This window comes from Notolabrus celidotus, chromosome 11, assembly GCF_009762535.1.
Source record: "Notolabrus celidotus isolate fNotCel1 chromosome 11, fNotCel1.pri, whole genome shotgun sequence".
In the NCBI taxonomy this organism is placed as follows: Eukaryota; Metazoa; Chordata; class Actinopteri; order Labriformes; family Labridae; genus Notolabrus; species Notolabrus celidotus.
The window spans coordinates 30,290,890-30,303,791 of NC_048282.1; the positions used below are offsets into that span (position 1 = coordinate 30,290,890).

Genomic DNA, 12,902 nt, shown 5'->3' on the forward strand with positions numbered 1-12,902 from the left:
ACCCTATGTTAGTTTTGCTTTTACCTGTTAATATGGCACGATGTCCTTCATGATATCACCTAATAATTTTCAATCAAGAAGCAGTAGCAGTTGGCTAACGGTGACTAACTTCATTTCAAATATGCTTTACTATTATGAAACATAGCCTAGGGTTCCTTCAGATTTCTCTACCCGTTGGTTTTATGTTGCTATTTGATCAGGACGTTGGGCAATGACAATGATTTTCCAGATTCACTACAGTTCATAAAATCTGGAACACAGTGAGACAACATTGTCCTTTAAAAATAGCATTTCAGTCTCCCATGATGTCAAGTATAAATGGCTCTGCTGATATGGTGCATCAAAGGGTACTTAAAGTCACTATTTCAACATGTACCTGCTGTCAGTGTTTTCACAGTAAGGTTTAATTGGCTCACCTGACACTTAAAAGCAGCAGTAGCAGGTGTCTGGACGCTGCCATGGGTTTAGTGTGGATAAGCTGGAGCAGGCAGATGGGTACTCTGTTTGAATTTAACACAGGCAGCATTGCACAGCTCCACCTGTTACACTGTCAAACATTTTCCTGGTTTCGCTTTGTCAAACCTGTCAATGGCTCACGAGGATTCAGACACCGATGGGGTGTTTTTATCAACAAGCTGCACTTTTCTAGTAACAGCAGCTGTACGAGCAGTGTGTTGTGTTATATGCTGTGAGGGAGAAAAACACATTACAAGGCGAAGCATAGTCTTATTTCTGCCACTGTTTTCACAGACAAAATATGTGGATGCAAATCCAATAAACACAAACTGTGAGCTTGATTGTGAGTAGTCTGCACTTTGCTCCCTAGTCCATGTGACATTATGCAAACAAACATGCTGCCAAAGTCTGCGTTCCCACTAACTCTCACAGTGTTAGCGTTGGCTGAGAAGTCTGAATGATAATGTAAATAGTTAATCAGTGGAAGAAAAGCAGCATTTTCTGTGCTGCAGGTGGACACAGTTTAGTGTTTCATTAAGAATTCTGCTTTTTTGAACAGAAACGAGGTGAAAGAGGCAGATTTGGCTGTGGGTGTTACTCAGATTAAAATAATGTTTATAAGAGATGTTGGAGCTGGACATCAATACCAGAACAAATTCACATCAAGCAATCTGTGACCCTTTAACTCATCCAAGCAGCTCAATGTGTTTTCAGTCAAAGAGGGTCATGAAAGTGCACGGACAGTAATGTTCTGCTTCCCGTCCCCAGTGTTTGAGCATTAACATGTCGGTCTGAAGATTTTCTGACAGTTTGCAGCAAGATATTATATTTCACACATTTGATCTTTCAGCATTTATGTTACATTATTTACTCTCAGGGGCATTTGCCTTGGACATAAGGGCTGCATATGCCCAGGTGTATTAAGCAGACACTGACATTAAATGCAGTCTAACATTAAGGAGGAATAAAGACGGTTGTGACTTCCCTGCAAATTTTAAATCAGTTGATTCTTGCAGTAAGAAAGTTGCTTTGGTTTAATTTTCAATGTGGGCTTTTTTCCTGCTTTTTTAAATCAAATAATCATCATACAATGTTAGGAAATGTGAACTAGTTTCATATTATGGTGTGAAAGCTGATTTTCTCAATGTTATACAGCTAGCAGTGAAAAACAATTGCAATTTATGCAATTGTTTGTAGTGTACAAAGATGAGAGCTGGGGTTCCCAAACTTTTCAGCCGGGGACCCCTCAAAAAACAAAAACCCACAATCCCAACTGTACCTTGAGGTGGTTAAACGTTCCCCACTGTTATCATTTTACAGCATGTCAAAATTCAGACACCTTTTGTTAATCCCACATGAGGCATACTGCTTTGAACAGATTGTTGTACCCAACACAAAGTAACACACAAGCAACACAAATGTTTAAAAGGAGTAAATTTGCTCTTTATAAAGATTTTCATCCAATACAGAGATATTACTCTCACTATCCAATCTTCTGTTCCACTCTTCAGGTTACCGCTGCTTCAAGATGGTCATGTTCTTCTCTGGCTTCATGTTCAGCTCTGCAGCAGTCCTCCTGTTTTACCACAAAGAGCCTTTGTTGGACGTGAAGCTGGGGATGGAGACTAAGGCGGGTATCGGGCTGGGTGTGGGAGTGCTCTGCGGCCTGATGACCATGCTAGTGTCCACTCTGGGACTCATCTTCAGCGGCCTGCAGCTGGGCAGCCTGCTCGCCCTCCCACTCCTGGTGGTTATTGGACAGTTTTGCAGCCTCACTCCAGTATGGGTGCCTCTCAGTGCCTTGTTGGCTGCTGGCATTGTCACTGCTGTGTTCACACTTCAGTGGCAGAAACTGTTCACAATCATTTACACGTCTGTGCTGGGAGCCACCACTGTGATGCTGTGTGTGGACTACATGATTGGGACGTTCATGCTGCCAGATCAGGTGTACGATCTGCTTTGTCAAGCTGCCCCACGTCAGCTCTGCTGGTTTGACTGGGCGATCGCTGGGATATGGCCCACTATGAGTCTGATTGGTGTGTTGGTGCAATGGAGGTTTACTGCCAAAGGAGTATCGCACAGAGAAGGTGAGTTAAATGCAGGCTGTTGCTACTGATGCATGCAAACTCAGGCCCTCAGAGCTGAACACCTACTCCTGTGATATCATTTTTTCTCATGACTTTCTTCATTTTTCTTCCCTTCACAGCTGCAGACAAAAACAAGAGGAAACATGCTAATAGGTACAGATATAGAGAGACAAGAGGAAGACCTCGACCATATCGCCGGCGCAGACCTCCACTGCTGAATCGCTATGCTGGGGACGTCCTGGCACCGGTCAGTTATAATAATAATAATAATAATAACTGATATTTATATAGCACCTTTCAAGAAACCCAAGGTCGCTTCACAGGGTCAGGTAGGGGGTCTGGGGGGTAGGTGGGGATATCTAATGGGGAAAGGCCTTGAGGAAAAGGTGCATTTTGCTGTCAGGAGGGAGAGAGTTCCACAGAGTAGGGGCTGCCACACTGAATGCTCTCTCCCTGAAGGTCCACAGCTTAGTCCGGGGGATGAAGAGGAGACCTGGGTCCGAATACCTTAGGTTCGGGGATGGAGTGTGTTGGTGGAGGAGGAGTAGATGAATACATGTTTTGGATTCAACAAAATCAATGAATAAACACAAATATTTTTTAGAATAAACTTAACTTACATACCACACTTACATACCATTTAATAGCCAGAGGCAAATACACCCAAATAACAAATAGAAAGATTTAGTGTCCTCTTGGGGGGATGCCTGCTAATAATTAAGAAATTATTCAGCATTTTCAGATTTAAACTTAAGCAGAGGGAACATGCTTTAAAGTCAGCATTTGATTCAGCATTTCAAAAGGAGGAGCTAAAATTAGGCTAATGTTGAGTTGAGGAGATATGATTTTAAAACTGTTGTGTCAATTTATTCACACACACACAAAACTCCTGGAAATGTCCTCAAATTGTTGGGACGATCAGACTTTCTCATGTCAGCCAATAGTCAAACAGGTCAGGGTGAGCCAATGTGTGAATGCAGCTGGTTCAAGTCAGGAAAATTCCTCATCAACTGAAGGGGATGATGACATGTATCATGTGACTGGAGAGCAACCAATCATTGTGCACATAATAAAGCAGCCTCATAACTTTGCTGCTTGCCAGTTTGTTATTTTCTCACATATTTGTTCCTTTAGTTGAGTCTTTTCAAACAAAGCAGCTCCCACAAAGTTTATTTTCTTAACAGTATATCAGTGTTTTCCGGATGGTTTTGACCGATTGAGGGAGGAGAGTTGTTGATGAAGTGATGCTGTCTGCTCATTTCCTGATGTTTGTTATCCAAACAGTGACTTAGACGGTTACAAAAGACAATTTCAAACCATGTCTTTTTGCTTTCAGTGCTTTCACTTGGTTTGCAGATTTCACACAGTTGTCTGCGTTGAGGTTTTCCATAGTTTTTGTGAAGGACTGATTTTTTTTGCTATAGATCCTGTTTGATTATTTCAACCATGTAAGATCTTTGAAAATGTCAAGTGCTATAACCAGCTGTTTCTTTTTCAGAGTTACCTGCAGAGCCTCCAGGAGCGCCAGATGGGAACAGGCTCCTCCACCAGCAGCGTCAGCACCATCACACACACACTCATTGACTTTGACTATGAGACAGGCTCCATGGTGCCTCTGACTGCTTCCTCTCCTGTCTTTACCTTTTGAAGGAACACACAGCATCATATGATGGACTTTGAATTTATTTTCATTTGAAATATTCCCTTCCTGCAGAAACAGTTCAGCCGTGTTCTCTGCTGGTTTGAATCCTCTTTAACCGGCTCCTTCAGATAATCTTCTGCGTGCACACGCTGTGATTTGAGACACTTGGAGCTTATCCCCTCAATGATGACAACACAAAATAACATTAGACCGCTCATTACTGGAACCACTTTAACTCACTTTGTGTTGAAGATGGAGCCATTTTGTTTTATAATACAGGAGGACAATCTTTTAATCACCAAACAATACAGAATGTATAACATGCTCAGATTAGCTTTGGTTGTAAAAATGAACTTGTACCTTTACATAAAATAATTCACATTAGTCAGAATCATAGGGAGTGTTGCACAATAAGAACAAATACATCCCTGATTTAACAGTTAAAGTAACACGATTTCATTTTAATGTCATGTATTAAGGTTATATTAAAAGATCTTAAACCATCAAGCTAAAATAGAGTCTTAAAAATCATATTTAATCCAATGAATATAGACAACTTGATAAATATTCACAAAACAATATTGTACAGATCTATTAGTTTTCACATCTACAGTATAACACATACTTTATTATATATACAACACAGAAAAAAAACACACATGAGGGAGAGGGACAGTAAAAAGACTTTAGAGACAGACTCCTGAATTGCAGCAAAGACTAACAATCAATATTTTTGTTTGATTATAAATGAACCATAATACTGTTGCCTTGATTGAGACAAAGTTTAAACATTTTGTCAAGTGTTTTCAGCTCTGGAGTTTATGCTTATTAAAGAGCAGCTACATGACGTCAGTGTGAGTGGTCTTGGCTAACAGGTGAAATGGAAGTGATAACCAAAGGAGGCAGGCGTCACAAAAACACATCCATATGAGAAGAGGTCCAGAGTCCTTAAACAGGTGGAAAAATGTGTGTATGTGCGTGAACCCCGGTTGTGTTGGGGCCTTAATAACACTGAATATTCATCATTGAAAGTCTCCTCTGACATAAATATGAAAATACCTATGGCTGAATTTTATGCAGCTTTTTCAACTCAAAGGTCCTTGTATTTTGCACGCTTGCTCACTGTCATGGTTAAATGCAAATCATCAGAGCCATTATTAACATTATTTCTAACACTTTTCCAAAGTGTCAACAAGTCAAAGTGTCTGCAGAGGAAAAAGCTGATAAATTCACGCTGCCTAAGACCTTCATCAGTGGATAAAAACATCCAGCAAACACCACAGAGTTTGTCTTCTTCTGTTGCATGTATTCTTAAAGCTACTTAACAATGTTATTGTTGAGCTAATAAAAATCTTCTTTCAAAAGAGGCTCACACAAATAAATAAGCATTCCTCTGGGTGTTATTTCACTGAATGTATGTGCAGGTTGAAGGTTTGTGTTGAATCTCTGCTGGCCTCTGGTGGCTCAGTCGTCACACCTCATCCAGTGCCTGGCCGTGCTCAGAGGATAGGGCTTCTCGGCTTGGAGGTTCTGGTTCAAACGCCAGTACTCGGCTCCTTTAAACGCATATATGTGACCGTTAGTCCACGTCATAGCAGCATCGATGTTGCTTGGTAACCCGTGGAGGAGCTGGGAGACAGGTTTGGGATATACACTGAAATCTGTCCGTCCAACTTCATCCCACTGCCAGTACACAGAGCCCTAAAGAGATGAGTGAAGTGTTTTCAGTGAAGTAAGAGAGATCAAGGACAAAATCATGTGTTTCTGAATCAATCCAAGAACATGTGGAATTTGTGCAGAAGCCAAAAACAGTCATGGCTGCACTGATTATTTTTATCATCAGGAGCTATCAAGTGAATATGTTGTTTCATGATATTTATGTTCACATCTTAAGGGGGAGATGGCTGACTTCTGGAGAAATTCAAGCTTATTAATAGGATATATTCTTAAGATCAGTAATTTAAATAATCATGAACATGTCTGGATCATGTGATGATGTTTAAATTTGGTGTTCAAGATCTCTGTCATGACTGTTTAAGGGGGTTCATGCCTAAATGTTGATTTAAATACAGACTGATTGAATATTCAGCTTCAATTTGTTCATGCCGTCTTCAGGATGGTTTCTCTGCAGGCTCATATGTTGCTCTTTCTGACCTGTTATGTTCTCATGAAATCATGTCTCATTATCTCGACAGGACTGAACTGTTTTTCTTGAGATAGCACAAGAATTAACTTGAGAGAGTATTTTTTAAAAGAATATCACAACCATGACCATACTTGGCTTCCATACTTGTGCACTTACTTTGATAAACATAAGTCTTTTGTTCTTGTTGAAGTACAAGGCTGAGTCGATATTAGGGGGGATGTTTGCCAAGGCTCTGGGGAAACCCAGGTCCAGTTTGAAGTTGGTGTATCTCCATATTTTGTCTCCTGTGAAAGAACAAAAGGAGAGAAGAAATTAACTGGAATAAGTATTAATATACGACAGATTCTCACTGAGTAGTTTGATTGGACAAGAGGACTTCTGTGAGTGCTGATATCAGGTACAACAGCACTGGGATTTTTAATGACATATCAATCCACTTCAAGTTTAGTAAACGCTTTTAATTTGCATTACAGGGAACAGTTCTGTCTTGATCAATAAGTCACATGTTAAACCAAAGCAACTGAGCAGAGCCAAATGATCTGGATCACTAAAAAGAGACAGATTTCCCATTACAAGTGGGGAGGGAGAGTTGGGGGATGACATGCACCAAATATCGACATGACCCCGATCTGAACCTGGGAGCTGTGAGACAAGGACTGTAGTCTTTGTGAATGAGGCGCTTGGTCTGTATACCAACTCAACCAAACCAAGACCCTTAGAATGTTTGTAATAATAATAATATATAATATAATTATGATAATAAATAATAATGAAATGAACCCACCTTTCAAAAAAAAGGTCTTGCCGGTCCGCTGTGAGTGGACAGCCGCATTGAGGCTCCCTGGCAGCTCCTTCCACAGTGCAGTGATCAAGGCTGGAGCGTTATAGCCATTACTGGACACCGTCCACACATACTGACCGCTAAAGAAAAACGTCTTATGCCAAGGACCTGAAGGGAGCCAATTCATGAGAGGACACAGTTTAACATATACATGCATGTCTTGTTTGGGATATGGAAACAAAATAAAGCATCTACATTTAGTGCACTGTATCAGTTAAAAGGGTCTGTATACCGAACATTGCAGCATCCAGAGTGGCTCTGCAAGGATCTGGAACATCTCCTGGCTCTGGCTGACCAGAGTTTCTGGGCTGAGGAGTCTTCTCTGGCTTTCCTGAAAGAATCCAAACTCCACACTGTATTTAAAGATCACACACACCCTGTAACTGTGATAATATCCTGACATTACCATATAAAGTCTGGATCCCGTGTATATCATCTGGATGCAGCTTGAAGTCAACATGGTATCCATTGTACACAGGCCCCATCAGAGCGCTGTAGTGCTGTGAGTGACCCAGACCGAGAGCGTGGCCAATCTCGTGAGCTGCTACAATCCTCAGGTTGGAGCCGTGTTTCTTCCCCTCTGTCCACAGTTCATCTTGGTCAAAATGCACAAGTCCTGACTCAGGGGCATCAGCATGGGCTAAAACATGACCTGGAGATAACACAAGACGCCTCATCAAACACTGGAACATGAATGCCTTTGACATCTGACATTTTTAAAAGGTAAACAAAGATCACAAAACCTGTCACAGTTTCTTTGAGACATCCACATATTCATTGTCCTCACCTCGTCCATCAAAGGGCACAGGACATGTCTTGTCTTTTTTGTGAAAGGAGATTTTGATGTCTGCTTTTCCACTCCGCAGCTCCTTGAACCTCAAAGATGACACGTCGCTCCAGTACTTAAACGCACTCTGGATGGCCACTCGGGTCTTGGTCTTACCCAGGTCTGGGGTGTGATTATGGATGCGAAATGTCAGCAGTTTCTTTCTCCAGTAACCTGTTCAAATCAGAAACATTTAAATCAGTTTCATTAGATGTTTTTGCTCAAATGTATCAGGCAATATGGTGAGAACCAGAGTTTTTAACATGAATGCTGTTACCCACCCATGACTCGATATTTGAGGGAGCTGTTACTGAAATGGTCTTCTAGACCACATCGAGGTTTGTCCATCATTGCCAGAGTGGCTGAATCCATTTGTCCTGATATTTGCAGGTGTGTGGCATTCTGAAATGTTCTGACATACAAACACAGGACATGACATTCAGAAACAAAACTAGGGCTATTGTAAAAGAGTTTGCTTTATTGTAAAAATGGATAAAGTATGGTCACCTTAGGGCTTCCTCTATCTCCTCAGGTGGATGGCTTTTGGCCTTACCGTCCAGTGGGATGTGCAGATAGCCATACTTTCTTAAATATGCCTTAAGAAAGAGAAGGATTGTAACAGCAGTGGAGCAAAACTTTAAAATCACTGCAAAGATTCAAAGAATAAAAATACAAATCATGGCTCCTGTCATTATTAGTGGTGTAAATTCAAGCAGTACTTTTAAAGCTCCATTGAGGAACTTTTAACTGGTTGTGAAACAGATTGAAATTAATACTGATGCCTCTTTATGACCTACAAAAGCAAACGGGATCAACAAGACGTTTTTATATTATATTTTTTCCTGACAATTCTGCCCTTGCATGCACAGAACAAATACAGCTAAGAGATAAGATAAACATCTTTGTCCACAGGGGGGCGCCAAAATTGACACAGAAAAAGTTCCTCACTGGAGCTTTAAGTTGAAGGTAAAGTTTACTTTAATGTGCTGATCCCATTTTTAGATAAAATATTAGTATAAATTGTACCAAGTTGGATTTCTTTTAAGTGTGCATGTTGGAATATGTTATCCTTTTTATCATTATCTTTACAAGACTTAACAGCCTCAACAATATTGAACTACAGCACAACTTCCCCCAACTACTTTAAAGCTCCAATAAGGAACTTGTGTTGATTGTGGCGCCCCCAAAGACAAAGATGTACATCTTAATGTTTTGATGATTCCATCCTGTACATGTCAAGGCAGAGTTGTCTGGGGGAAAAAATGAATCCTGTTTTCTTGTATCAGTCAAATATATCACTCATTGTGAATTATTGCTGTTTAACTGGTTAAAAGAGCTGCTGTCAATCATCTGGTCTGACACCTACCCTCTCACAGTGGTTACAGACATTAAAATTACAATATAAAATTTCCTGTGGTGTTGTGGATGTCCCGTTTGCTTTTGCAGGTCATAAAGAGGCCTCAATATTGATTTCAATCTGTTTCACAACCAGTTAAAACCTCCTCAAGGAGCTTTCAGGGTAAATTAACCAAATCCACCATTTCTATTCAGACATCTGAATTTTGCTAACAGTGTTATTTGTTTCTGTTTACAACAGTTGGATACTGCAGTATAGACAGTTTGATTTAGACTTAATATTTATCAAAAACAGAACTATTTAATTATTTAAATTATTCTGAATGGGCAGCTTATAAATATGTTTTTGTTCTTCAACCTAATCCAGTAAATAAAAACAGAATGCCCATCCAAATTTATGAAATTAGAGAATGATATAATCCGTTTTTTAGGATTAGACTGTTTGCAAGTTTATGTTTTAGCATCTCCACAAAATGTAAAGTCCTTACCACCGCTTCTGCAAATTCTTTCGTGCTCAGAGCAAAAGATGAGGCTGTTGTCAGAAAAATAAGAAGCAATATTAACTCCAGTTTATAGTCCATTTTCTAGTATTTCCATTAACAGGAAAAAAAATCTCGAGTCAATCTGACAGAGTAAGATGACCCTTTAAATGATAAGTTCACTAAAGACCACAGCTCCTCCGTCCACATCCATCCTGATGTTCAAAGCTAAAGTCCTTGTCTTAGTTTAGGATTCAGTTTTTATACTGTCCGGTGTCGGTTCAGGGACTGCCTCATCACCACAAAGTAAACCTCAAAGAGGAATGTGATGGGCTGTCAACCAAAGACAAAGCATCTTTCAGACACGGCAAGATTTCGCCTCCTTACACCACCATTGAGACAAAAGGGGTTGTAGTGTTTAAGAATAACTTCTGAGTATTTCTGTTTGCGTCAAAGAAAGAAAAAAAAAATGCATTATTGAGAGTTTAAAAAAGAAGATAGTCTGCCCACCATCCATAAAAGGTGATGACTTGTAACTTGTTATGTCCCAGTGGTGAAAAGAGAGCATCTGGTTATGTAATCAGGCTGAGGGAGTCTGTAGGTGAATTATCGTCCAGACGGCTTAAATGAAGGTCTGACAGATGTGCAGATGTTCATATTTATACAAAGTTTTCCACAAGAATCCTTACATTGTTATATTTAATGGTTACAGCTTTATGAAGAAAACAAGTAACCACACTCCTCCGTGAGACAACAGCTAATTATACTGTGCACATCTCAGGAATACATTCAGGGAAAAACTTCAACGCCTCCATGTAACCAACGCTACAAATCGTCTTCTGCAGGCAGACTGACAACACCTCCTCTTCCGCTCAACACTGAGGAATCAAACTCATAAAAAAGAGCAGATGTGTGTGGAAACCCACTTCCGCCAGAGGGATTAAAAAGGGACCCTGTAAATCATTAAGAGAAACTTAATCAAAACAGTGACCTTTTGTCTGAATGTATGACTCTGTCACAACATGATGAGAAACTTCTTCAGATAATGACTCATATGACAAAATATTGACTTACTTTTACAACAGAAAGAGAAACTCCTCAAATAATGACTTATCTTAAAGCTTTCTAGGATAATGACTCATCAGACATGACTTAGTATCTCAAAAAGGACTTCTGAAAAGATGATCTAGTATTTCAAAATGAACATTTGTATCACAGCATAATCTGACGCTTTCTCAAAACTGATACAGTATCTCAAAATATCCCAAAATAAAATCACCTGAAGACTTCCTAAAAGAGAGGTGTGTGTTGAGTCTCTGCTGGCCTCTGGTGGCTCAGCTATGGGTGCACTTACACCAGGTTTATGATACGTTTCTAAGTATCACAACATTATAGATAACTTAATCAAAACATTGTCTAAAAAATATGGTAGGGTCCCCCAAAAAAACGAGTTAAGTGTCTCAAGATATTGACTTACTGTCCTCTCATTGTGAGAAACTGCCTAAAAATTGTGAAGCTAAGCTATTTTGACTTCAATCTGAACACAATCATCCCAGCGACGCTTCAGACTTTTTGAAACATTTTCAGATTTATGAAACATTTCCTATTTGTAAAAACACAAAAAAAGGAGATTTCACTGCCTTTTTTGGCAGCCACTATGATCCAGAGGTTAAAAAAAAGTGAAATGTCAATTTTTTGCATTCCTAGAATTAAGAGTTTCACAAATCTGGGAGTCTGTTTTAAAACAGTTGTAGTCTCTCTGGGGTAATCTAGTCCAAATCTGACAAGTTTTTCTGGCTTTGGATCAGGACCTGGTTCCTTTAATCTTCCCCTGAACAGCCGATTCAGATGCTGGGATTTAGATGCTGGGAATAAATAATATCTCTCAAATTTCAAGCTCTCGTGAGTTACATTTTGTCCTCTTCTGTATGTCCCCTAACATCTAAGAACCAAGATGTGGAAGGTTTTCTTTTAGTGTTGCTTGAGAGGGTTATGATTACGGTTAGGGTTAGCTTTGTGATTAGGGTTAGGGTTACTATTAGGGTTAGGGTTATGAATAGGGTTAGGGTTATGATTGGGGTTAGGGTTACGATTGGGGTTAGGGTTAGGGTTAGCTTTGTGATTAGGGTTATGATTAAGCAAACAGAACCAGAACCAAACTCAAGCAAACACAACCAGAACCAAACTTAAGCAAACAGAACCAGAACCAGAACCAAACTCAAGCAAAAAGAACCAGAACCAGAACCAAACTCAAGCAAAAAGAAACGAGAACCAAACTCAAGCAAACAGAACCAGAACCAGAACCAAACTCAAGCAAACAGAACCAGAACCAAACTCAAGCACACAGAACCAGAACCAAACTCAAGCAAACAGAATCAGAACCAGAACCAGAACTAGAACCAGAACCAGAACCAAACTCAAGCTAACAGAATCAGAACCAAACTCAAGAAAACAGAACCAGAATCAAACTCAAGCAAACAGAACCAGAACCAAACTAGGGTTAGGGTTATGAATAGGGTTAGTGTTAGGGTTAGGCTCAGGATTAGGGTTAGGGTTATGATAAGTGGACCGCCCTCGTTCACATTTTGTTCTCAGGAGAGGTTTATTTTTACATCCTCGATATTTCGGTGGGGCAGTTCCAGAAACGAGAAATGGCCCAACTGTTCACAGTACTCAGCACCCTGATGTGGACAAGAAAATGCTGGAGCTTGCATGTTTCTATTCAGAAGACATCTCCAACCCAGAGGAAGTTGTAGAGGAGTTCCACTCTTTTTGAGACATTGTATTCATTGTGTCTGCCATGGATCCTAACACTGATGTTTAACGGATCTCGGCACCTATGTGTCATCTCCTGAGGTATTGTAGACTGCCTTTGAAATTGTGTTTAAACCGCTGTGTCTATTTTATGTTTAAATACACTTTAATGTGTTTTAAACCGCTGTGTCTATTTTATGTTTAAATACACTTTACTGCGTTGTATACTGCTGTGTCTATTTTATGTTTATGTTTTTCCTGAGAAAGACAGTAGTGGACGATGTACCTGCCTGTCGCTGTCCATCAGTGCTGGTG

At 40.0% G+C, this 12,902-nt stretch overlaps 2 protein-coding genes across 2 annotated transcripts in view; one reads left to right on the top strand and one right to left on the bottom strand.

Annotated features, from left to right (window-relative positions):
• Nucleotides 1-5,567, top strand: part of LOC117821975 (transmembrane protein 198-like) — a 5,989-nt gene extending 422 nt beyond the window's left edge. Inside the window, exons 2-4 of the mRNA XM_034696565.1 lie at nucleotides 1,968-2,543; nucleotides 2,663-2,790; nucleotides 4,042-5,567. Coding sequence (XP_034552456.1) covers nucleotides 1,985-2,543; nucleotides 2,663-2,790; nucleotides 4,042-4,191 — 837 coding nt within the window. The 5' untranslated portion in view covers nucleotides 1,968-1,984 and the 3' untranslated portion in view covers nucleotides 4,192-5,567. The remainder of the gene's footprint in view (nucleotides 1-1,967; nucleotides 2,544-2,662; nucleotides 2,791-4,041) is intronic.
• Nucleotides 5,568-5,574: 7 nt separating this feature from the next.
• On the bottom strand, nucleotides 5,575-9,935 carry LOC117821976 (matrix metalloproteinase-19-like). Its single transcript, XM_034696566.1, has 9 exons — nucleotides 9,843-9,935; nucleotides 8,506-8,594; nucleotides 8,280-8,410; nucleotides 7,960-8,172; nucleotides 7,579-7,824; nucleotides 7,405-7,503; nucleotides 7,116-7,280; nucleotides 6,488-6,615; nucleotides 5,575-5,886 (listed from the first exon to the last, which is right to left on the bottom strand). The coding sequence occupies exons 1-9, from the start codon at nucleotides 9,933-9,935 to the stop codon at nucleotides 5,650-5,652; spliced, it is 1,401 nt and encodes a 466-aa protein (XP_034552457.1). The 3' UTR covers nucleotides 5,575-5,649.
• Nucleotides 9,936-12,902: the final 2,967 nt, after the last annotated feature.